Genomic DNA, 24,330 nt, shown 5'->3' on the forward strand with positions numbered 1-24,330 from the left:
TGCCCGTAGCAACATGAACCGTGAAGACCGGAATGTGCTGCGTATGAAAGAAAGGGAAAGGCGAAATCAAGAAATTCAGCAGGGTGACGAAGCCTTTCCACCCAACTCCCCTCTCTTTGCTGAACCTTACAAAGTGGTGAGTTTCTGCAGTGCTTAGAAATGCAGGTTTTATGACAGAAATCATGTTTTAAATGTATTTTTATCTGCATTCTTTTTAGATCCAAAGCTCTTACGGCAACTGAGTATTTAAGCAGGGCTTGAAAATAAGGCTGGACAGTCACTAACCAGCTCCACTGGCAGATTTACAGTGCTTAGGAAGGAGGGGAAGCTTTGAAGGGAATGAGAAAGAGGAAAAATAAAATCATAAAATTTTTTTCCTTCCTTCACTTTCTGTACGGTGTCTCAAAACACTTAAACTGTCCATTGTGTGATGCCAAGTTGCCATTTTTGGGGTGAATGAATGCTGGTTGCTAAACATTCTAACCTTTAATCAGTGTAATCCAGATCTGGGCAAGTTCAGAAAGAGAATGTTTAAATAGGAAGTCAATTTTAAATGCTGAAATCCCTGATAGGATGGAGTTATAAGCTCTAACTAGTACTCCAGTAGTTTGTATCTGATTTTTTTAGTTTGTTTAGAAGGACTTGATTTTGTTTATGATCTTGCACAGCTTTAAACCTGTGCTGGGTTTCCTACCAGGTTTACTTTACTGAGCAGAATTGGAAAAAATAACCTAATTCTGGGATAACTAATAAAACACCATTTAAGATTTTAATTATGTAGCTCAGAACTCACTTTGAAAGCAAACCTCTTCCCTTATTACGATTTCAACTGGTTTGTAAGAAGTAAAACATTGTTACTGAAAACTGACTTCCTGCAGGAGGAAAGTTGAGGAATATTTGGTGAATTTTTTTTTTTATTCATGTCCTCTAATTACTTTCCTGTCCTTGATAACCAAATCCCACCTTTATGAAGTTAACTGGAGCTGATTGGGATGCGTGGGGAATGATCCAATAGACCTAATTTGGAAAATGAAATGGTTATAGAAGAAAGAACCCTTTTGACTCTGGGCAACAAACATTGTGCCAGTATAAATACCAATTAAAAATTACATGCAGGAGTGAGGTTAAGCTGATTTTATTTTCCTGCTAATTAAAACTTTTTAGGACTGATGCATTCTGTGTTTGAGAAATAATGTTTAAGGTGACAGTAGGCATCTACTGCTTTTAAACCTGCATCCAGCTCACCTTTGCATTATTTGAAGCACTTATTAATGCTCTTTCAGCTGTTCCTGCTGCTGAAGTACATCTTTTTCTTACGTTTTAGGTTGTTAAATTACTGCTTTAAGAAATAAAATTGGGAATTGGCAACAATGGCAAAAGAGACATGAATTCTAGCCATGAACTTAGACCTGAAATTTAGATTAAGTGCAGTACTTATCAAATCAATTAAGTGAAAGTGGAATTGTGATTGATTTCAAATCATTATTTTTTAAAACTTGTTTTCTTAGACCAGCAAAGAAGACAAGTTGTCCAGTCGTATCCAGAGCATGCTTGGTAACTATGATGAAATGACGGATCTCATAGGAGACAGACCGCTCCAAAAGCTTGTTGCAATTCCCAAACCGACCGTTCCATCAGCACCCGACGAGAAATCAAACCAAAGCTTCTTTGGTGATCAGAGACACAGCACAGGCTCCCACCAGAGCAGCAAATGGACTCCAGTGGGGCCAGCTCCCAGCACCTCCTCCCAGTCCCAGAAGCGCTCCTCGGGCCTGGCGGGGCACGGGCAGCGCTCCGGCGGCACCGGCACGGGCAGCGCCGGCCAGAGGCACGACCGCGATTCCTACGGCAGCAGCAGCAGGAAAAAAAGCCAGCATGGGTCTGAACACTCCAAACCCCGTTCTTCCAGCCCTGGAAAACCACCTGCTGTCTCCTCGTTGAGCTCCAGCCATTCGAGATCTCATGGGAATGATCACCACAGCAAAGAACATCAACGGTCAAAGTCGCCTCGGGATCCTGATCCCAGCTGGGACTCTCCCTCCCGTGTACCCTCATTTTCAAGTGGACAACACTCTAATCAGTCTTTTCCACCTTCACTAATGTCCAAGTCCAGTTCAATGTTACAAAAACCCACTGCATACGTCAGGCCGATGGATGGGCAGGAATCCATGGAACCAAAGTTATCCTCGGAACACTACAGCAGTCAGACCCACAGCAGCGCCGTGAACGAGCTGAAGCCCAGCAGCAAAGCACACCTAACCAAGCTGAAAATTCCCTCTCAGCCACTGGATGTAAGTTACTGGCTGTTTCCTGGCTTCTGAAATGTAAATCCATTTGGGCTGGGATTTTCCAGCTTCTTTAAAATCCCAATCTGCCTAACCAAAAGTGAGTTTTTAGTAAACACTGTGTTTTTTGTTACACAAAGCACCTTAACCATAAGCAGTGAAGGCTGTATTTTCAATGGGGAAAGTGTGAAAGTAATAGTTTTTTTTTCTTCTGCTTCTTCCATGTGGGTACCGAAATTTTTATTAGGTAAAGGCTGAGACATTCAGGCAGGGTGAGATAACCCAGAGAGGCTAATTTTCATGGAGTATTTCTGTAGTTAGAAGTTAATGAAATAGTAGGACACACAAATATTTTGACAAGCTGGATGCTGACATTGTTACTGGGAGCCCAGTTGACTTAGACTTGATAATATCTGCTTATATCAGATTTTCTTTTGAAGTGTGTAGCAATTACTAAATGTGATTATTATATATACCTAGGGAAAAGAAGCTCACCCTAACTCACCAAATTGAACAGGGTTAGGGACTTCTGTAAGTCATGCTGGATATAAAATACTATTGGGTTAACAACTTTTAGGAGTTCGGTAATTCTTGACTCATTAAGGCACAGACTCTGACTCCAGCTCACTGACAAGGATCTCTCTAGCCTTTCCTAGTAATAAGATCTCATTGCATCTCCTCTCTAACTCCTTGAATCATGGTAACCAGAGAAAAGCCTTTGTTCCTGGGATTTCAGCAAATAGCAAAATAAGATTCAGGACACAGGTAAGGAAATTAGGAATGATTTTATTTGTCAAGACTTGCCATGTCAGTGCTGAGGCAGTGAATCCTGTAGCAGCATTGCTTCTTTCTGCTTGTGGCAGTCAGGGATGCAGAAGATTCATAGTTTGGTAATTATTGCTGTTTCTGAAATCAGTCTGTAATGTGTGTTTTACTTGGGAATGCAGTTTGTCATTTCTGTGAATTCACGGTCCTGCACTTGAATTCAAGATATTATCCTGTGGCTTCTTCCAGGAAATGATTGAAAGCTGCAATTCTCATTCCCCTCTCTCGAAGTTTTTAATGTCACTGAGTGCCTGTGATCATTTTAACTGTCGAGTGAAAAGTAAGAGATCATTGTCACAGTTTTATAGATCTCATGTATTTACTTTTCATAACTGGATGTGACTCATGCCATAAAAACGTGGATCTATCTGATATTAAAATTGATGAAAGGAATTAACAAGGGCTGTTTGTATCTATGTAGAGTCCGTATGAGTCATGATAAGGATTGAAGTTTGTTTTTAAGTGTTTCTAGTCCCTGGAAAATTTGCTTTGGGAGATGTTAACCTTAAGTTTTGATTTGTAGGCATCAGCATCTGGCGAGGTGAGCTGTGTGGATGAAATCCTCAAAGTAAGTTCCCTGTGCTCTTCATCATTTATTTGTTGAAAATTCAAACATTCCTGAGGAAGTGGAAGGACTCTGCAGTTATTAGTGTCTTTCAAACTGCCTTGGCTGCAAGTCATTTACAGGAGGGCTCTTCAGGTGCTCCTCTAGCACAAGGAGACTTGGGAAAACTGGGAGCAGAGCTGGGCACTGGGTATTGTGGGTGTGCACACAGTCTTCTGAATATCCTCACTGCGTTCTTGCTCTTTTATGCCTCCTCCCTGGTAATCAAAACTACCCATTTCTTCCACCAGAATACAGTCCTTAATTCTGATACCTTTCTAGAGTATAGTGAGTGTTTTGCTACCCTGCGGCAGAATTTTCCCAGTCTTCTACCTGGGTTATTTTCCCCGAATCCTGTGATTCCCCGTCCTATGTCTGCTCCCAGAAAAGGATCATCAGACCCCCCTTGAGCATTTCCATGGCTTGCCATCTCCTCTTCAGTGCTGCATGGTCCTTAGAGGTACTCTGAAAGAATACAAGACACTTTCTTTGAAGCTTCAGGCATTTGATTTTCCCCTTTTTCCTTAAACTCTAGAGGTTTCCCTTTCCTAGGATTCTTCCTTCTGCCCCCGTGTCCCACACGTGTTCTTCATGGTCTGAAATGATCAGACTCTGACCTGTACTGCAGTTTATGTTCAGGCCAACCAAGTTTATTGATTTATGCCTTTCTGCTTGTTAATGTGTCTTAACTATCTGTTCTCAGGGATAAAAATTTAAAATTCAGGTTTACATGCAATATCTGTTCTCATGGATAACCTGAATTTTAAACTGTTTATATGCAAAATCTTTGTTGCACATTGGGGAAATTAAGGTTTTGAATATAAATCTTAGTGAAGGGTGAACAATGAGCTGAAAATTGAGAGACAGTCACCATTCAAATTCAGATTGTAATGAAATCTTTGCTTTAATTTTGTTAATTTTTCTTCTTGTTGTTGTAGGAGATGACCCACTCCTGGCCCCCTCCACTGACTGCAATCCATACACCATGCAAAACTGAACCCTCCAAATTCCCCTTTCCGACAAAGGTCAGTGCTGTATTCAAATACTGAATGTTGTAAAAGTAACTCCTGTTAAAGATCAGGATTTTGGAACTCTTACATTCAATTCTGTATAATCTGGGTTTATTTCAGTGCTTTATGTCTCTTTATTTTGCTTCAAAACCACTTGTCAGCAGGGGCCTTATGAGGAATGTCCAAAGTTTTCCTCTGGTTTGCACGGATAGAAATCTGCAAGGTTGTCTATAATCAAACTTTCTTTTTTAACTTTTGTTTCATAAATTCAAACCTTCAGGATACTTTTGAAGCTTGAAAATGCCTTTGAGCCTTTTCCCTATTAGGAAAATGGTTTGTACCAATTATGTAGAACGAAGTGAGTTTCCCTCCATGTAGCAAAGGATCAGTCTGGCTGGTAAATGCTGAGAAATTTAAATGTATTTCTCTGCTTAAACTGAAATTTTCTCCTTATTTTGAAGTCCATTTCTAAGAGATTTTTACATTTACAAAAAATTAAAACCTTTTAAAAATCGGAAATGTTCAGATCACTTGTTTCAAAAGGTCCTTTTCCCAACCTCTTGTGTGCTTAATAACTATGAAGGGTTTAAGCTGTTAATTCTAAAGAGAAAACCACCTCTTTGCTTCTGTTGACAGCTCTGGGCACATTTCCAGGAGACCTGCTGGAGCTGACACCTCTGAGGAAGGAGATCTCTCTCTCCTTCCCTGGGGCTGGGTCTGGCAGCCCCAGCTGCAGGGCTTTGGGGTACACTGGCACTGGGAATTGTTTGCCTTGAAGAGCGGCTCTGCAGTCTGCAGGATCCTGGGAGCCCATGAGTAGGCAGGGGAGATAGCTGTGGGTAAAACCCAGCTTGGAGATTCCTGGCTCATCCAGGAATTCATGGTTTGTTTCCTGTATCTGCTGATTACCCAGTAAATGATTCAACTCAACAATAGGATTTTTCTCCAGACTCAACATATCTCTGGGAGGAATTGGGGTGCCCCACTCCTAACTTGGCATAGCTTCAGACTATAGAAATCAGACTGTTTGTCTTTTAGAAGTTACCTTTGTAATAATTAAGACTATGTTTTATTCGACCTAGTACTGTTTTAGAGCATCATTTGCTGCTCTTAATTTCCTGTTTGATCCAAATTGCTCCCCAAACGAGAACAGTTGAGTGAATAATTTTAAGAAAACTTTCTCACTGAGGTCTCTGATGTGATGTGTCTAAACCTATCGTCTTATGTGAATGATTTGACATCGCCTTCCTTCAGCCAAAGGTTTGAGGTCCATGTTGGAAATGCATATCCACAAAACTGCTCCAGCCTGGTATGAGTTGAGCTTCTCACCCTGGCTGGATATCTCAGAGCCATGGGCAGTCCTGCTGTCACCACCCTCTGTGTGGCATGTTCCTGTTTCACTGCATTTTGTTTCTCTCCAGTGATCAGAAAATTCAGAACATGCCATTCAGTTCTCAGCTTTACTTTGGAAGGCATATCTAGAAAGTAAATCCTGTCGTCTATTTTCTTAGCATTAGATCAATATTAATCTTGCATATACTACTCTTAGTCAGGGTTTATTTGCTGTGTTATATAAAACTGTCAGCCTGGAAATAATTCGTACCTTTTATTATAGAGAAAGAAATCCCACACCTTTCCTCGTCAACAAAGGTCCTTATTCCACTGCTTTGAATACTTGAATACTGCTTGTTTCTGTGTATCCCTGGCATTTGACTCAGTCTGGGGAGAAGTGTGCAGAAATCCACGTCTGTGACACAGAGAGAAGCTACCTAGGACTGCACAGTTGTGTTAACATTTGAACAAAAAAGGTGGCTTGTGGGGCTTTCTGAACCTCTCAGCCAGGATTGTGTTTCTTCACCCAGTTTGCAAAAAATTCCATTTATGGCTGCTCTGACTCTCTTGACTTTTTGCCAGCTTTTTTATTTTGTGGCTGCACATCTTAGCCGTGGAACTCTGTCAAATTCTCTCTCTGCATCCAAAGCCTATAATTTCCTCTGCCTTCTCCCCTCTGTCATTCTTGGCAGCAGCAGCTATGCAGAATTCCAGTGAGTTAGTGAGCCATAGGCTTGTGCAGTCTGGGCCCAGAGCAGAATTCACCAAACAAAACAAAACACTTGGTTTACTTTAATCAAGCAGTTCTGTTGCAGGAAAGCTCCTCCTCTTTAATACTGTGCTCCATTTATTACAAGTCATATGCTGAAGTGTTTCACAGCATTTCTCCTGTGTGCAAAAGTTGGTATGTTTTTCCTGTTCACACAGAATTAAGCTCCCTTTGGTGGACCACTTGATTTTACTTGTCGAACTGTTGGGATGGGATCGCTTTCCCTGTGTGTAGAGAGTGAGTAGCTTGAAGGAACTCAAACTCCTGACTGGGGCCTCTCTGATTACTATAAATATATCTAACAGTTACCAGGAAGTCTTTGAATCAGAAGATAAAGCTCCATGAAAATAGGTCAGGGAAAGTTTTATGGATGCTATGAAAAATATGTAGATTCCTGAGACTTGATAAAAAATGTTATCCGGTGACCTAACACTCTGTAATTTTATCCATGGGCTCACAGTCAAAAACGCCAAAATACTGGCGTGTTTATAAAATATATTAAAAAACTCCAGCTGTTTGTTGGGGAGGGGAAGGTTTTTGTTTCCCAGCACCATGGGAGGCTTGGCACTGTTTGTACCTGTGCCGGGGCCTGAAGGCCACTGAGAGGTGGATTCCGCCTCCAGGTTCCTCCATTCCTGCCCTGTGCCGGAGCAACCGAGGAGAGCAGTTGGATCCCTTGATCTGCAGCAATATGGAAACTTCCTTTTGAGAAATCAGAATGAGATCTGACCTGAGATTATTTCAGCTATTAAATGGAAACGGGTCCCGTTCACCACAGCCAGGTCTGTGAGGGGGGAATCCGGCCCCCAGTGCCGTCCCGTCCAGCTGGAGAGTTCCTCTCTCCACGTTTTTTTGTCATACTTTTTGTTTCCTGCTTAAGTGCCTTCCCTGTGTAACTGTAGCAGTCTATTATATTTTGGTTAAAAGGGTTTCCTTCCTTTCAGTTGTTTTGAATTTCTTTCTGAAGCAGACCTTTAGAAGCTGCTGCTGTAAATATCTTTGGAGTTGAAAGTAGAGCTGTTTTGTTTTTTTTTTTTGATCTCTGAGTTTCTTAAGGAAATATGTATTCAATAGATGGCAAGAGAGTTGGAAAAAGTTGCACATTTAACCATAACACCTCATTAAAGTGCACTTAGCTGAGAACCTGTGCTTTGCCTTCCAAGTAGGAAGCTGACTAAAGTGAGGAATTAGGCAGGTGTGTTCTGCAAATTCCTCATCCATGTGCTGGTAAAGGGGTGCCAGTTCCCCATCCCATGCTCCCTTCAGTGCAGTGCCTCTGGAGGTGTGGTGTTTGATTAGTGTGTGGTTGATAACTTCTTTTTTGACTTAGTCTGTTGGCGTCTGAGCTGCCAGTGGCAAAAGAGATTCAGGGAATCACATCTGCCCTCTTCCTACCTGTGTAAAAGATAAAAAAACAGGTTTTATTTTGAAGGAAGTGTGACTGTTGCTTTCTGTTGAAGTCACAAGATTTCTCTCCATCTTTGCTTTGCACTTTAAACAGAGGTTAATTTTATTTTATTGTCCCTTCATTTCTTTCAGTTAGTAAAGATCAGAAACACCTTCCAAGGAGAGTTCCTTATCAGGTTCCCCATCAAGTTCCCCTTGCACAAAATACTTGTTCAGTGCATTATTGCAACTACTTCACTTGAGAAATACAAAGTTAAGGGAAATTGAAACATTTTAAGTCTGCTTTGCTGTGTAAAGCTTTTGTGTGTTTAAAAACCTCCATTTTATAAATTGCCTGGCACCGACTTGGCTGTGTGGCAAAACTGGTTCACAGGTGTACCAGAAAAAGTGGAATTAATATTATTGTAATTTTGGTAGGCTACTTCCAGACCATTTAGGTAAAACGTGTGTATGTAGCTAAAAAATTGAAAATATTTGACTCAATTTGTATTTCTGGGACTGGCAGTTGTCCTCATTTTAAAATGAGGTCAGGAAGGTCCTATTTTAAAAAGATACTCAAGCCTGGAAGTGGGTTTTCAGTAGCTCAGTAGCCTCTGTGTATTTGTTTGTTAAAGCAGTATTTTAGGGTTTCAAAAAAGTTTATAATCTGCTGTGTCTTGGGAGTCAGAGTTGAGGTTTCTGTGGAATGGGAATACTGAAGATGATAAAAGTGCTAAAATTTGCAAGCCTTCATTTCTCACAGCTAGTTATATATGATATTAGGAAGAAAATCTTGGCTGTGAGAGTGGTGAGGCCCTGGCACAGGTTGCCCAGAGAAGCTGTGGCTGCCCCATCCCTGGAAGTGTCCAAGGCCAAGTTGGATGGGGCTTGGAGCAACCTGGGCTAGTGGGAGGTGTCCCTGCCCATGGCAGAGGGACAGAACAAGATGAGCTTTAAGGTCCCTTCCAACCCAAACCTTTCTGTAAATCTATAGTATCATTGTTTATTGGCTTTTGCACAAGGGAATTGTGTGATTTCATGGAGATTTGGCTATTCTGGGAACAGTGTGTTGGCTGCCCAGGCCTGGCTGGATTTACCAGGGACCAGCATGGAGTATTCTGGGCAGAGTGTGCAGAGCTGGTCACGATTTAAATCTCAGATTCTCCCTTAGGGTCCTTTGTGGCTGAGATAAATTTTTTTATTGAGAGGTTTTTCGTGTCCTCATTGCTTGTCCCTCAGGGTGCTGTGTGTGCCTGGAAAAGGAAAAAGAGGAGAAAAGGGTTCGAAGGAAAATACTTCAAACAAGCAGCAAAGTTTGTGTATAAGGAGGATAAACAAACATTCTGAATGGTTCCTCTCCATGCTAAACATACAGGGAGCTGGGATTTATGGAAGTTACAGAGGAATTTTGGAGTTCCAACGATGATGCAGTGCAACTGCACAGCAAGGGCATGGGTGAGCTGGGATGAAGAAGAGGAGTGGGAAGCTCTTCACCTGGGCTGCTCTGGGGCCTGGATAATGAATCCCTCTTTCTGGTTGTTGATAGTTTTTTCCCATTTTTCAGAGGTTAGATGCCATCCTTGAAGTAGAAAGAATATCTTCCTTGCAGCCTGGTTTTTAGTATGTTAAAATTCCCAGTGGAAAAAACCCAACATTTGTGATCTTTTCTTCCCTCAGGAATCTCAGCAGTCCAGTTTTGGCACTGGAGAACAGAGTGAGTATATTAAACTTCTTGGAATATGTTTAATGCTTTTGTTGACATCCATGATTCTCAGCATCTCCTAAGATGCCATGTTTTTTAGGGAATGAGATTTTCCAGACTGGTCATAAGATGGAGTCTACTTTTTCAAGTTTTAAGCTATAGAACAATTGCTTGATTTCCTTTTGCGTTTCTCTGTTCAGATATAGAAAGTTATCACTGAGTTGCAGGAAAAAATAACTATTTTTAATTGATCACATTTTCTAATTCTTTAAAAAATGCTGCCTTGGTTGATTGAATTGAAAATAGCTGAGTACTAAACCAAAACACTTTTACAAAACCCAACTCCCTGCTTGGGGACAAATTAGAAACTGAAATAGTGCTTTTGCTTACATTCAGTAGAAAAAGGACATTGAAGTTTCACTCTTGGTTTTCACTTTGACATTTTAAAATCAAGAGAGAGAACTGGTCAAGAACTCATATAATATGCTTAGTAATATCCTTGAACTTCTTGTCCCAGAATGCATTTTTGGATTTTAGACAAAAGCAGTTTTTATTTCTTTTAACTGTGTAATTATTTTGAATATTGCTGAAAGTAACACTTACAGCAGGTAACATACCAGCTAAAATTGAAATCCATTTGTACTCTTACCTTCCAAAAGTCTTTCCACTCCTTCTTGAAGTGATTAAACAGCTTAAATAGTAAAAGAAGAATGGTTTATTCTTAGATATTCACAAGCAGCTTAATGTGAACACCTGATACAGTGGGGATTTAAGGAAACAAATTAAAGCTTAATTCCATAATGCTAAACCATAGGCTCACGTTATAGGAGCAGCTGATCTTTAGGTGTGTAAAGGAAGAGGAAGGTTAATTAAAACACAGAACCAGTTTTCAACTCCAGTTTGGATTTTCTGGAAAGCTTTAAACAGTCTCAGTTCTTGTTTCTGTTGAGCTACACTCAGTTATTTGCCAGGATGAAAGGAAAGGGAAGGGGAAAAAACCAAACTGAAAAGCAGATGATAACAGAGTGTATTCCTGTTGTCAGTACTGGTGTTGCAGACAGATTTTGGGATGTGGAGGTCGCTCGTCCACTCAAAAGCTGTGTGGGGATGCTGAAACAGTCAGAGCTCAACAGACAGATCTATATCCCATATCCTCCATGCAGAAAGCAATAGTTTAATCTTAGTAAAAGCAAAACAGATTTCACATCATTAGTAACAAACTGTGTGTTCTTTTAGACAACAATGATTTAAATGATTTTTCTAGATTTTCTTGATTAAATTATTGGCTGTATTTAGTACTTTGCCTTGGTGTTCCCTCCCTCCTTCAGTCTGTGAGAGGTTGTACCTCGTGTCACCTGGTTACTACTCCTTCCTGTCCCCTCAGCTGTTCATGGTTTATCCATGACTGTATCCTTGTGACAGCTTTGGAGTGGCTTCTTTTGCTGCCAGAGTTTTCAACTGTGCATTTCTTTTTCTCTTCCTCTAGAACGATATAATCCTTCGTCCAAAACATCCAATGGTCATCAATCCAAATCGTAAGTAGCTGTTGAGAAAACATTTCACAAAAAACGGCCATATTTTTAAGAGATTTGGAGAGTAGCTGTTAGTAGAATGTGTCAGTTCTTGCACAGACACTTCAGCATCCTCTCCTTGGCTGGCAGGAGAAGGGGATCAGCATGTGAGAGTGGGCAGGACAGGACTTACCAAACATGTGCCTTGCAGAGCTGTCAGCTGGAAGCAGCTTGTAGGTGTCACAAATACAGGATAAGGAAAGGTTTTGGATTGGAGGAGACAGAAAACTGTGTCTGGGATCTTGCGAGGTTTGTTCTGCTCAGTCTCTTAATCACTGACAAATGTTTCATTAGTTATGGACATGGACACATCAACACAGAAAAATTTAGAAGCAACTGGAATATTTTAGATGGCTGTAGTCCACCTTTCTCATACCTAAAAATCAATTATATGCAGTTAAAAGATTGTTTCCAAACAAATATACCCATAAAATTAATATTTACTGGCTGATTGTATGTTAATGAAAGTAGAATCTGAAAACTTACTCTCAGTTACCATTTGTTGGGATGCAGTCACAGAATTAAGTCTAGTTCTTCTGCCACTGAATTGGCAAGATTAAAAAGCACATGACCTATGGGAAAGAAATAGAACAAAAAGAAACCTCCCTCAATTAATGTAGATTTACAGTAAATTTCCCCAAAACATGCAGTTTAAGAAGATGCTGAGAGGAACTTTACTGTTTCCAAAGATGGGAAACGTGAGGACATGTGAGAACAAGAGGCAACATTGGACACATGCTGAGCTGAGATGCATGGGAAGAAAGTTTAGATGATGTTTACTGTGACAATTCAGCTTTAAATGATTTTTTTTTTTTAAAAAGTGATTACGATCTGGTAAAAAAAGCCTCTAAAAAGGAGATAACTGCATCTTTTGGAAAAGGACAGCAGTGACAAATATTTCAGGATCACAATCCTAGAGGCTGGTGTTCCTTTCCAGATCATCAGTAGGAACAGCTCTACTGTGAAACTCAGAAGTGTGAGACTTTGTAATCCTTTCTCATTTTCTTTCTGCAGATGCGAATCGAACCAGACAGAGTAAGATGTTTTATTTTTATAATCAAATATATTTCTCTGTAATCATAAAAACCCTGTTAATATGTTTTCGGTGTGCTCATGTATTTTCAGTCTTGTGAAACAGTGTGTGTATGTATGACTACCATAAGTAATTATTGCTTTGAATAATAATAATTAATTATGGCTTAGGACAGTTGCACTGTTGCCACAAGACAGGAAGCAACCACTGCTGTTGGCTTTCTTTATTCCATTTAAAACACTGTTCTTGGCCATTGTGTGTAAGAAGTTGAACATATACAAGTTACCTCCTCCCACATCAGTAAATTGTGTCAAATTTCCTTTCTAAATTTAGCAGAATGGACTAAGGAGTCAAAGTACCTGAATCCTTATTCTTCTCTAAAGAATGACTCAGCTCACCATTCTTAAACGTGAAATGTTTGAATAGTATCTGGTGGCTTTCACCCACGCAGCCTCTCTGTAGGATAAACAGTGGCATGTTGAAATCTAGAAGAATGCTTTGAAAGTAATTAAAGTACCTGGAAAAACTTGTCTCACTTTCTCCCTTTTACTTAGTATGTTGAAAGATGACTTAAAACTCAGCAGTAGTGAAGACAGCGATGGAGAGCAGGTATGTTCCTTAAATCAGAGTTCCAGAAAAACACTGAATTCATTCATGGTTCAGTCCTGCAGCAGGATCAGTGTCCCAGCAGCAAACTGGGCAGCTTAACAGGAGATTTGGGATTAAGAAACTAAAATCTAGTGGAATGTTTTTAGGCAAACCTCAGGTATTCCTAAATGTAATCTTGGGGGAAAATTGTTTTGTGAAAACCATCATGCTTTTATCTAGAAATTCTTGTTTACTGATTTCACGTGGGCTTTCTCTGAACACCAAATGGCAATAGTGTACTTTAAAACATAAATTATGGCTCATTATTTAAGATGGAACCCTCATGTTCTGCCATTCCAGCTAAAGAGTTCATGGTGTGAACATCTCTGTGCATTGGTACCTTGGGAGCGTGTCTGGGATGATAAGAGGTGCTGTATATGTCACTGGGAGTACAGCAGCACCTTTATTTTTATAAAAAAAAAAAAATCTCTTTTTTACTCTTTTTGGTATTAACTTTATGCAGCTTCTGCTAGAAATGGCCCTTAGCATGTGAAATAAAAATACCTGTATGTCTGTGCTGCCCAGCAGTAACTTCACTCCTCTGGTGTTTCTTTTCTTCATGTTCCCAGTTCTAGTACTTGATTTTCTTCATGTGGAAAACTTGGAGATAATGCATTTAGTCAGTGAACTCCAAGTACCCTGGGCATTTTAGGATTTCAGCTTTGTGAAATGCTGAATCATCTGATTCAAAAAGATGGAAATGTGTTATTAATTAGTGGTAGAAATGGGAATTCTCACAACTGTAGTCAGAATATAGAGATTTGTGGTGACAACCTGGAGAAAATAACTCTTGCTTTTCTTTCTGTGTAAGGAAAATGCAGATAAATTTAAGCTGCTGCAAATACTGAATGAAGATGCTATATTAAAAAAATTAAAGGCTCTAAATTGATGTCTTGCAACTTAATTGTATATACAAGCCTAAAATAACTTCTAGAAGCTTCATGCTGTTTTTCTTAATTGCAGGACTGCGATAAGACAGTGCCAAGGAGCACACCTGGAAGGTAGGAATTCCTGGGGGATTGCAGCATAGGAAAGAGAGGGAAGATATTCAACCTAGTCAGCACTCTTGGCTTGAGCTCGTTTCCAAAATTCATATTTGTCCTTTGTCTTGTATTAAAGCAAAAGATGATTAGAATTTAATCAGTGATTAAATAGTGTCTATCCTGCAAATTACACTGACCGCTTTGGGAAGGAGGGAAAAACCAAAGTTTGGTTGTTTCCACAATGAACTGTGTTCAGTTATGTTGCATTTTCTAGTAAATGTTAATTAAAATTTTATATTTTGTAATTTCTAATGAAAGGAGTTCTAGGATGTATCTGGGGCTTGGGTAATGCTTGTTTTTCACCATTTTTCTTTCAGTAATTCTGAACCTTCCCAGCATAACAGTGAAGGAGCAGATAACTCCAGGGATGACTCGAGCAGCCACAGTGGCTCTGAAAGCAGCTCAGGATCTGACTCGGAGAGTGAAAGCAGTTCCAGTGACAGTGAAGCCAATGAACCATCCCAGAGTGCATCCCCCGAGGTAGGGTTTGACCCATGCTTGGCATTAATGCTCAGCTTTAACACAGGAAAGACTAATAAATTCTCAAACTGTTGGAAAAAATAAATAGACCAACGTGGGTTCTTTTTCAAGCTGAACTGTTCTGCCGAAGGACCTGTAGTTGGGTATGACAATTCTCTATATAAACAGACACGTGATGTTTAAATTTGAGATGGTCTGTACCACCAGTTGTCTGTTGGAAAGCAGAAGTTAAATAACAGTACCTTAAAAAACTATGACATCAAATACTGCCTGTTGATAGCAGCTGCTCCAGATGAAAGGAAAATTGAGCTGTTATTTATATCGGTATTTCATTTGTTATTTATCTCAGGTTTTTGGGTGCACCTCGTGCTTTGGTGTGCAGCATCATACAGCTATCCCGTGGAAAAGATGGAAGAAATGCAATGAAAAATGAAATATCTTCTCTAACTCTGTTTTTTAATTTGTTTTTAGCCAGAGCCACCGCCGACAAACAAGTGGCAACTGGATAACTGGTTGAACAAAGTCAATTCCCATAAAGTGTCACCAGCTTCTTCCGTGGACAGCAATATTCCATCCTCCCAAGGCTACAAAAAAGAGGGACGGGATCAGGGCACAGGGAGTGGGTACACTGATCAAGGTGGATCCAAGGATTCCATTTCTTCTACACCAGGGCGAGATTCCAAACCCACGCAGAAGGGCTCGGAGAGCGGTCGGGGCAGGCAGAAATCACCTGCCCAGAGTGACAGCTCGGCACAGAGGAGGACTGTGGGGAAAAAACAGCCCAAGAAAGCAGAAAAGACATCCGTGGAAGAGCCTAGAGGAGGTCTTAAAATAGAAAGTGAAACCCCAGTAGACATGGCAACAAATATCCCTTCAAACAGGCATAAGGCGGCCACGAAAGGCTCCAGGAAACCCAATATAAAGAAAGAGCCCAAGTCTTCCCCTCGGCCTACAACAGAGAAAAAGAAATACAAGGCTTCAAGCAAATCTGCCCAGAAATCCAGGGAATTCATCGAAACAGATACCTCATCCTCTGATTCAGATGAAAATGAGAGTCTGCCTCCTTCATCACAAACACCCAAATACTCTGAGAGCAATAGGACTCCTGTTAAATCTTCCATGGAGGAGGATGACAGCTTTTTTCGGCAAAGAATGTTCTCTCCTATGGAAGAGAAAGAGCTTCTTTCACCACTCAGTGATCCTGATGAAAGGTACCCACTCATTGTGAAGATTGACCTGAGCCTCTTATCCCGAATACCAGGGAAGCCTTACAAGGATGCTGATGCACCCAAAGTGGAGAAGAAAAGCGCCCCGGAGAAGCACCCCAGGGAGTCCCAGAAACAGCCGTCGGACAAAAGTTCTACGAAAGGCAAAAGGAAACACAAACAGGTGATAATTTCATAGAGAGATTTGCCTGTTACCTCAGCCCACAGTGGATTGTGTGTATCCCTGAACCCAGATCACACCTCAGTGTAGCAACTGAGCGATTTAGGAATGGCTTTGCTGCCTGTTTGTGTAGAACACATGGATCATCCCTGTGCTCTTATGGGAGAGACTGCTGGGATTTTCTTTTGGAGGAAGGACACCCCTGTAGCAGTGTTTGTTAGCCCTGTAGCCAGAGCTCATGGAGATGACACACATTCTGTGCCTCTGAGCTCTGCATCCAGCCCTCTCCTGCTTCCTCTTGACCTGGCACCAGCTCCTCATGCCCTGCAGGCCAGCACAGGCAGCTGATCCAGTGGAAAATCCACCTGGGAAAAAAAACCCCAAAAAGTCAGTTTTCATCTCGATCAGCTCCCTGAACTATGGAATTGGCTACTGCCAGGATAAGGGATGAGGCAGGACTGCACCTTGGGTGTGGCAGCAGCAGAAAACATGATCTTGGGGTACTGCTTCACTGGGAGCAGGGGATCTCTCCATAATAATATTCAATCTTTTTCAGAAAAAGCATATAATGTCTTCAACTATAAGTAAAAAGCAAGGGTGGCTGGAGGCAGTAAAATTGAGAGGAATCAGTGGAGGAATAGTACTCTTGGGAGGAATATGTCAGAAGTAGTTGATTGTGTAATTTTAAACTGCTTTTAGAAACTTCAACACATGGACAGAGCAAACGTGGGACTGTCAGATGGACTGAGTGATCCACTTTCAGTTTTTATAAACATCTGGTGTCTGTGAATTTAGGGCTGTGAAACCCTGGACTGGGGATTCAGAAATCTCTGTGCTACTCTGGATTTCGCTCTGATTTTGACAGGGATTTGGCAGTGGTTGTGAGACTTTGTTGACATCTGCAATCCAAGGATTCTGTGAAATCATGCAGAGAGTCATTTGAGGGGATAGATAATTTCAGTTAAACCAGTTTTCCCACTGAGCAACCAAAGTAAACTTGATCACTTGCTGAAATTAATGTCATCTGGGAGACTTGACATGTAACTGCAAACAGAGGTTTGTCCTCTATTATTCCTAACTAAGTTTCCTGTTTTCTATAGTTAAAGAAATGAAGTCAGAAAACGAGGGTTTTTTGTAAAAAGGGGATCACACTGACCAGTACAGTGAATAATTACTTTTTGCAAGTGTTGCTGTATAATTCCTGATGTTCCTGAGAATGCACCTGCATGCTCCAATGGGTCTGAATTCACTGACTTTTCTTTCTTTGAGCAGTTACACCTTTCAGTACACATTTGGAGTTAGAGCATTAAAGATCTGTGCTCTGACATCTAAACCAGAAAGCTTTGGTAAGACCAATTAATTTAGGTTTTATCCCAGAAAACAGTCTGGTGGTTCATTTTTGGGAGGCCTCTGATTACTGTGAGGCTTCCTGGTGCCACCAGAGAGGATGGAATCATGTGTGAGGCAAATAAAGAACTCCCCTTTTCCCTGTCCCTCCAGTTTTAGGTTTGAGTGCTCCAAACACAACTGGCACCACAGGTCTACTCATTGTTTGCTCTTGTGTTTCTTTGGTCACAAGGCTCAGGGTTGCAGCATCAGTGTCACAAAACATAAACCTTTTGGGTCTGAATGTGGGATGTGTTACCAGGGGATTTCCTCTGAGGCCTCATTTTCCATTTGTTCACTGTATTGATCCTTCAAGTGCTCCATGAAGACACTTGCGAAATTCATCTTCAAGATCCTTTGACTTCAGGATTAAATTTATATAAATATATAGTCTTCAACATCTCCGAGCTTAATTTAATAGACTGATTAGATTTTTACCCTTTCCTGGCATTCATAAGACACTCTTTAAACACTACAACATAAAATCTGTCTCCTGATCTTTGCCAAAGCCTTTGGCAGATTTCATTATGATAATATATTTGTGCTAAAATGAACAACTTGGCTGCTACTGCTTTTATGCAGGTTGTAGTTTAGTAGCCAGACTTGGTTTTTCATTTTCTTCCAATATCAGGGTCTGGTCAAATATTTGGTAAGGATTAGATGCTGTAGGTCATGTTTTTGTGTTCTGTGTGTATTTTACTCTGCACACTGTGAAGCACCTGCTAAATAAGGTCTCTTAATGTGAAATATTGCCACTGTCAGTGAAGCTGTAAAAGTGGATATTTCCTGGATGTATTTCTTGTTTGCTTTACTCAGAATGAGGATGAAAACAGAGCCAGCGAAAGCAAGAAAACGAAACTGGAAGAAAAAGCTCCATCAGGACACAAGACTTCCAGCAGTAGGGAGTGAGTATCTTGGCTGTTCCCAACACTGAAGGCTCAGGGTTGTCATGGAGAGGATGGTGCCTGCCTGCACCCTCTTCTCCACTCCCCTATCCCAAGTGTTTCCTTAATCATTTAGTAAAATTTCATTATTTCTTACCTTCAAAAAAATTTATTTCAGAGTTTCTAATATTAGTTGGTGGAAATCAATTTTCATACCCAAAAACATTGGCCAAAGACAATTGTGTTACTTAACAGAAGTCAGGTGATTGCTTCCTGGTTTTCTCTAATACACAGTGGAGTTGGTTTTGGTTTAGAAAGCAGCTCTGCAGCTGGCTTTTTGATCTTGCAAAATCTGTGCTTTTAAATTAACCCAATCTGGTAATTCTTCATTTAGCAAGGTTGTAAACTGAGAGTAAATTACACAACTGACTTTGTCTTGGAAGCTGATGGCACTGAGCTTTGGATCCATGGATTTAGCCTCTATCAATTTAGCTTGGAACTTTAGCTAAAGAAAAGAGAGAGTGACCCAAAAGCAAAGTAATATGGAAATAGCAAACAGTTTAATATGTTATTTCTGAATTTCCCGTGCTTTTTGCAGTTGATTTATTTGATTTATTTCTTGATCAGTGTTAATTCACAGAAAAGAGTAAGTTTTTTCCACTGCCTTTTAAAAACTGCTGTTTCAGTTCAAGCAATTGAAAACTGATGTAATTGTGCCATGGATGATATTTCTAGTGAGTAATTGCAAATTACAAATATGTGAGAAGCTGCAGCACATCAGATGTTGCAACTCTTCTTCGCCCCTCCTGAATTAAACAGTGTCTTAGTGTTTGTTAGGAAGCAGATGTGGAATGAAGGCATACATTTCTAGCTTGATTTTGCTTTTTCACCTACTATTTCTGATATTTCCTTGATTGCCAGTGCAGTTCTCTGAAGGACACTTAATTAAATGAAACCCTATGATTTTACAGGAATAATGTGTAGAAATAATAGTTATGGGAAGCCAGGAATAGCCAACAGCATCCCTCAGCAGCCAAAGTAAGACTGTCCTGAAAGGCTGCACTGAGGAAGTTTTCCCATTCCCTGGGTTCCAGTGATTTATCTGGAGCATCTTTTCCCTGGAGCTGTTGGCTGGCTGGTCTGCACAGACAGCCTGGCGCTGGCATTGGCTTGCAGTGCTGAAATTGTGAGTGTTTAGGGTGTTTTTTTTTAAGAACTGGTGTAGGGGTGTGGTTTTATGGTTAGAACTTGTCTAGTTTTGCCTGTGTTTTCAGGTCAGAACAAATAAAATGGTGAAAACGAGTTCAATCTGGCTTTGAAGAGACTTATTCTCCAAAATTATTCTCCTTTTCTCCGTAGCTGGTTTGCCAAGTCTTGTTTAAAAAACAAGGGTTTTTCAGTTTAAAAGTTAAAAATCAAAGTTTTGTGTGTTGGGGTTTTTTGGGTTGTTTTTGTTGGGTTGGTTTTGGGTTTGTTTTTTAAGGAAAGAAACCCTAATCCTGAATTTGTTCCTTTCGTGCAGGTCTTCAAAGCCAAGTGCTGTTAAAGAGAAGGATTTACTGCCATCTCCTGCTGCCCCAGTCCTACAGAAAGATTCCAAGCAGGAACACGGGTCCCGGAAGAGGACGGTCAGTCAGTCATCATCCTTAAAATCCAGCAGCAACCCAGGCAAGGAAAGCAGCAGTGGCAGCAAAAGCAGCTCCTCTTCCAAGCAGAAGAAGACAGAGGGGAAGGGTTCCAGTAGTGCCAAGGAAGCCAAGGTAAAGGGCTGACTCTGTACATGCCTTAAACCTCCTCCTTTGCTCTGCAGTTTGATCTGAACAGTTTTTAGTTCGAGTTTAAATGTAATTAATATTAGGTATGCATTGTTTCGTGTCATAGTGCTTAGGTGCCTTGGAAATCCATAAGTTAGAAAACACTTTGGAGGAGAGGTGGAATACTAAAGATTATCCTGCAAATTCTTCTGTTAATTAATGAAATTAGTTTAGTCTTAGTCATCTCCTGGTGACTGATGCTGCCTGTGTATTAATGGGTTAATGAAATTAACCAAATAGAAAGCTGTCTACACACTGGTAAATGGAACAATGAAGTTGCTCTTGTCTCCTCAGAGCAGATATAGAACTTGTCCTGATTTTGCAGGAGAGCAGGAGCTTGGTCCATGCTCAGTACTGGGCTGGGAAGCTGTAGCTCTCATTTTATGACATTGTAAGAGCTCAGAAAGATAATTTTAACTCCAGCTCAGGAATTTGCAGTGTTCTCTGTGGTTGGGGGGAAAAAACATGGTTATGAAGATGGTGCAGAAAATGGTTTTTAAGAGATTTAGGTTGGGAAGATATTTAGATGTGATGGAATTTAAAAATATAAATGTCCCAAAGCCAATTGTACATTTGTGATATGTTTATCATGTTATACTTCAGCTGTGCTTACTCATACCTTTCTCAGAGTAGTACCTACTCCTGTGGGGTTTTTTTCAAGGCAAATGCATTCAGCAGAGTGTGTTGTTTATAGAAATGAGAAATCAAAATCCTCATCATCTCTTTGTTAGAGTGGAAGAACAAAATTTAGAAACAGTGACATGGGAGATTGAGGGAGGAATTCCCTGGATCTAAGTGTGTTTAGAAAGCCTTGGCTGCGTCCTTCCCTCTGATGGAGAGGGTTGGAGTGAGGAGCTCCATTCCAGCCTGGTGTCTGCTCTGTGCCAGCATTAGGTGGGAGCCTCCTGGAAGTTGATTATTTATTCCCTGTGCTCAGTGGCAGCTCAGGCAGCTGCAAATTGTCCTTGTTGCATAGAATGTGTGAAGTCAGGGGAGAAATTTACACAACAAATGCTTCTCTTGAAGGCAGAGGAAATTTAACTGTTCTTTAAATGTATTATTTGGCATTGATTTCCCTTTCAGGAAAAGATTGTGAACAATTCCTCCAGCTGCCCTCCTGCCTCTGCTCAGGCTACGGAAAGTACAAAGTCAAGGAGAGCAAAGCTCATTTTTGATGATAGGTAAGAACAGAAAATTGCCTTTCCCTCTCTGTGGCTGCAGATCTCAAGCACAGCCAGCTCCTCACAGAGAAGACTTGTCATTTTGCTTCACAAAAGATGACATGAAAGCTCTTTGTCAAAGAAAATACCTTGAAAGGAAAATAAAACAAATACTTCTTCATCTTGTGCAGACTTCAGGTTTCATTTGTGCCAACTCAGATCTCAGCACAAGGTTTACTCTGAAAGCACTTCTTTAAATTCATTCTACAGATGAAATTATGTTTGGACCAAATATAATAGTAGCTTTCTGGTTAAAAGCTCTTTAGAAATAGAAAAAAGTTGAGCACATATGATGGTTAGGATACACAATCATTTAGGACAAAATAGTTTATGGGGATTTTGTGATTATCCCAAGATAAAACAGAGCCAAGAAATTGAGATAAGATCAAACTTATTAAAAAATTTAAACCTGAAATTGTATGGAAGTATAGGAAGCCATAAGGAGAGGCTACTGCAAGGAACAGTAATTGTGACATGTTCTAACCTTGTGGTTATAATGGAGCCATTTTAGGATTTCATCAGATTAGAACTGATTGAAACAATTTTACAGTTATAGAATCTTGTTAATATTAACTGTTGCTTTGTAATGACATCAATTTCCTGTAAGGGGTCTGGTAAAAATGTTCATTTCAAATATCTTTAATTCTTTGACAAGTAAGATAGGATGGATGGGATAATTTATTGCAAACTTTAATCAACTTGTACGGAATATGTTAATGCGTTGAAATGAATCATTACACTTTTATGATTCCTTGTGCTCATCTAGTTGAGGAAATCGTTTAGCACTGATTGTCCCAGGTGGCAAAGCAAAGGCAATTAACACCTGAATGCATCTTGATTTATTCTGTCATAATTTTATATATTTCACACCCTTAGCAATGTAAGTCCTGATGGTGCTGGTTTAATTTGTCCTCAAATTTTGTGGGTTTTTTCCTTCCCCTGCCCTTGTTGTTGGTCAAGTGTTTGGTTTGTTTGGCTATCAAATACAGTAAATTGAACTAATTCATGTGTGGTAATTCAACTTGCTTGAAATACTTTTTGAATTACCTGAAACTAGAGAACTATTTTGAAACTATTTAAACAGTTTTATCATTGTGTTGCTTGAGTTAGGAACAGAAAAAAATCTGAAATTTGGCAGCACCAAGAAGCTTCAGTAATAAAAGGCCATGAAATATGGGTGGGGCTGAGTCCCTAAATCCATGTCCTCTCTTGCAGGACTTACTCAGCTGATCATTATTTGCAAGAAGCAAAGAAACTGAAACACAATGCAGATGCTTTGGTAAGTTAATCTCCAGCATTACCCGGTGTTTGCACGTTATCCTGGGGTTGGTTTGCTGTCTTTGCCATTTTGCTGCCCTTCTGTACTGGAACTTTCCTGTACTTCTCTCTGCTTTTCATCCCTAAAAGTGTCTCTCCCCTCTCCGCAGTCGGACAGGTTTGAGAAGGCCGTGTACTACCTGGATGCTGTCGTGTCCTTCATTGAGTGTGGGAATGCATTGGAGAAAAATGCTCAGGAATCCAAGTCCCCGTTCCCTATGTATTCAGAAACTGTGGAATTAATCAAGTAAGCATTGCAAAGCACATACAAAGGCAAGTGGGTGGGGAAGGGGCCTGGGAATCAGAGCTGTCAGATGGACTGAGGTTTGGCCACCAGCTTTTGAGATGTGTTGTCATTCCCCACTAAAACTGGATCACTGACCAGTTCGTTCCAGTGGCTGAGGTTTGAAGTGTTTCCATGAAGGCTGAGATGGTTTCTGCTAAGGCTCTTGAAGTCTCTCTACAACGAGTAACCCACGAGAAGCAAAATAATTCTGGTTACTGCCCAGTTAGTGTTTTGTTTAGCGTCTGAGAGAGGTTCCTGAAACGGTGAAGACAGTTGAAATCAGAAATTCATAAGCGTGTCAAGTGTTTTGTGATCAGTAAATGAAACTGTAATTTTTATTTTGTGGTTCACTTGATGCCTTTGTTTGCAGATACACTATGAAACTGAAGAATTACTTGGCACCGGATGCGACGGCTGCGGACAAAAGGCTGGCGGTGCTTTGGTACGTGTGTTCTGCACTTCATACAGTGCCCTGATGGATTTCACATGTTTTATCTGCATGAAGTGCTGTGTTCCACTGAGCTCTGGGGTGTTTCTGAACCAAATACATGAGGTTTTCACTTGGGTGTACATAAAGATTTATGCTTATAAAGATTAATGGGGGCAGAGGGGATGTTCATGAAGATCAAGTCTTTGGAACACTGAGGAGTAACAGCAGAGAGGATGGGGGTCCATCCTGTGCACTTCCAGGGATAAGTCACCATTTGGACTGGCTGTAAGAACTGTCAGTAGCCCTGTAGGTTTTAATGGAATGTCTGCAACAGGTATGGAGGACCAGAACCCCTTAGTTCAGGGGGAAGGGAAAGGGGAGGCTGTGGCAGAGTGCTGAGAATGTCCTGACACAGGTGAAAAATAAAAGAAACCCTTGTCTAGGAAATCACTGTATTGTCTCCCAAGCTCATTATATCAGCAAAATCACTGAAAGGTAAAGTTTCAGCTTGAGGCTTATGAAGCTGTTTCAGTTTCCTTGAGAATTTAAAGGTAGTTGTGGATTTTCTTGGTTGAGTTGGTAGAGAAAACTTTAGGAGCACAGTTGTTAGATTTTTGAAACTCACTCAGTTATGCTAAACCTGACCTTGACTGTTTTTTGTCCTGTCTTTGGTCAGCCTTCGGTGCCAAGCTCTGCTGTACCTGAGGCTTTTCAAACTGAAAAAGGAAAGTGCATTGAAATACTCAAAAACTCTGACTGAACATCTGAAGGTAATTGCAGGTGTATTTTCTTAGAATATTAAAACCTAATGATATTAAAGCTCTACATCATTTAAAATTCCCAGATCCAATTTTCAGACCTCTACACGTGAACTTGGAATATACCCATTTAGAACTGAACCTTGAAAGTATATTAAAGT

General features: G+C 40.5%; 1 protein-coding gene across 7 annotated transcripts in view; it reads left to right on the top strand.

Annotated features, from left to right (window-relative positions):
• The window catches only part of AFF4 (AF4/FMR2 family member 4), a 56,987-nt gene that overhangs the window by 18,623 nt on the left and 14,034 nt on the right, over positions 1-24,330 (top strand). For all 7 annotated transcript variants that reach the window (XR_003527617.1, XM_027643175.1, XM_027643171.1 and 4 more), the window contains exons 2-19: positions 10-136; positions 1,509-2,291; positions 3,634-3,678; positions 4,653-4,739; positions 9,889-9,925; positions 11,400-11,448; positions 12,499-12,519; positions 13,072-13,126; positions 14,129-14,166; positions 14,526-14,688; positions 15,160-16,077; positions 18,277-18,365; positions 19,867-20,104; positions 21,242-21,339; positions 22,594-22,657; positions 22,806-22,942; positions 23,352-23,423; positions 24,088-24,181. Coding sequence is in view for 6 of the 7 variants with exons in the window: in XM_027643175.1 (XP_027498976.1) it covers positions 14-136; positions 1,509-2,291; positions 3,634-3,678; positions 4,653-4,739; positions 9,889-9,925; positions 11,400-11,448; positions 12,499-12,519; positions 13,072-13,126; positions 14,129-14,166; positions 14,526-14,688; positions 15,160-16,077; positions 18,277-18,365; positions 19,867-20,104; positions 21,242-21,339; positions 22,594-22,657; positions 22,806-22,942; positions 23,352-23,423; positions 24,088-24,181 (3,111 nt within the window). In the remaining variant the exon portion in view is untranslated. The remainder of the gene's footprint in view (positions 1-9; positions 137-1,508; positions 2,292-3,633; positions 3,679-4,652; positions 4,740-9,888; positions 9,926-11,399; positions 11,449-12,498; positions 12,520-13,071; positions 13,127-14,128; positions 14,167-14,525; positions 14,689-15,159; positions 16,078-18,276; positions 18,366-19,866; positions 20,105-21,241; positions 21,340-22,593; positions 22,658-22,805; positions 22,943-23,351; positions 23,424-24,087; positions 24,182-24,330) is intronic.

Source organism: Corapipo altera, unplaced genomic scaffold, assembly GCF_003945725.1.
Source record: "Corapipo altera isolate COAL_440 unplaced genomic scaffold, ASM394572v1 75, whole genome shotgun sequence".
Taxonomy (NCBI): Eukaryota; Metazoa; Chordata; class Aves; order Passeriformes; family Pipridae; genus Corapipo; species Corapipo altera.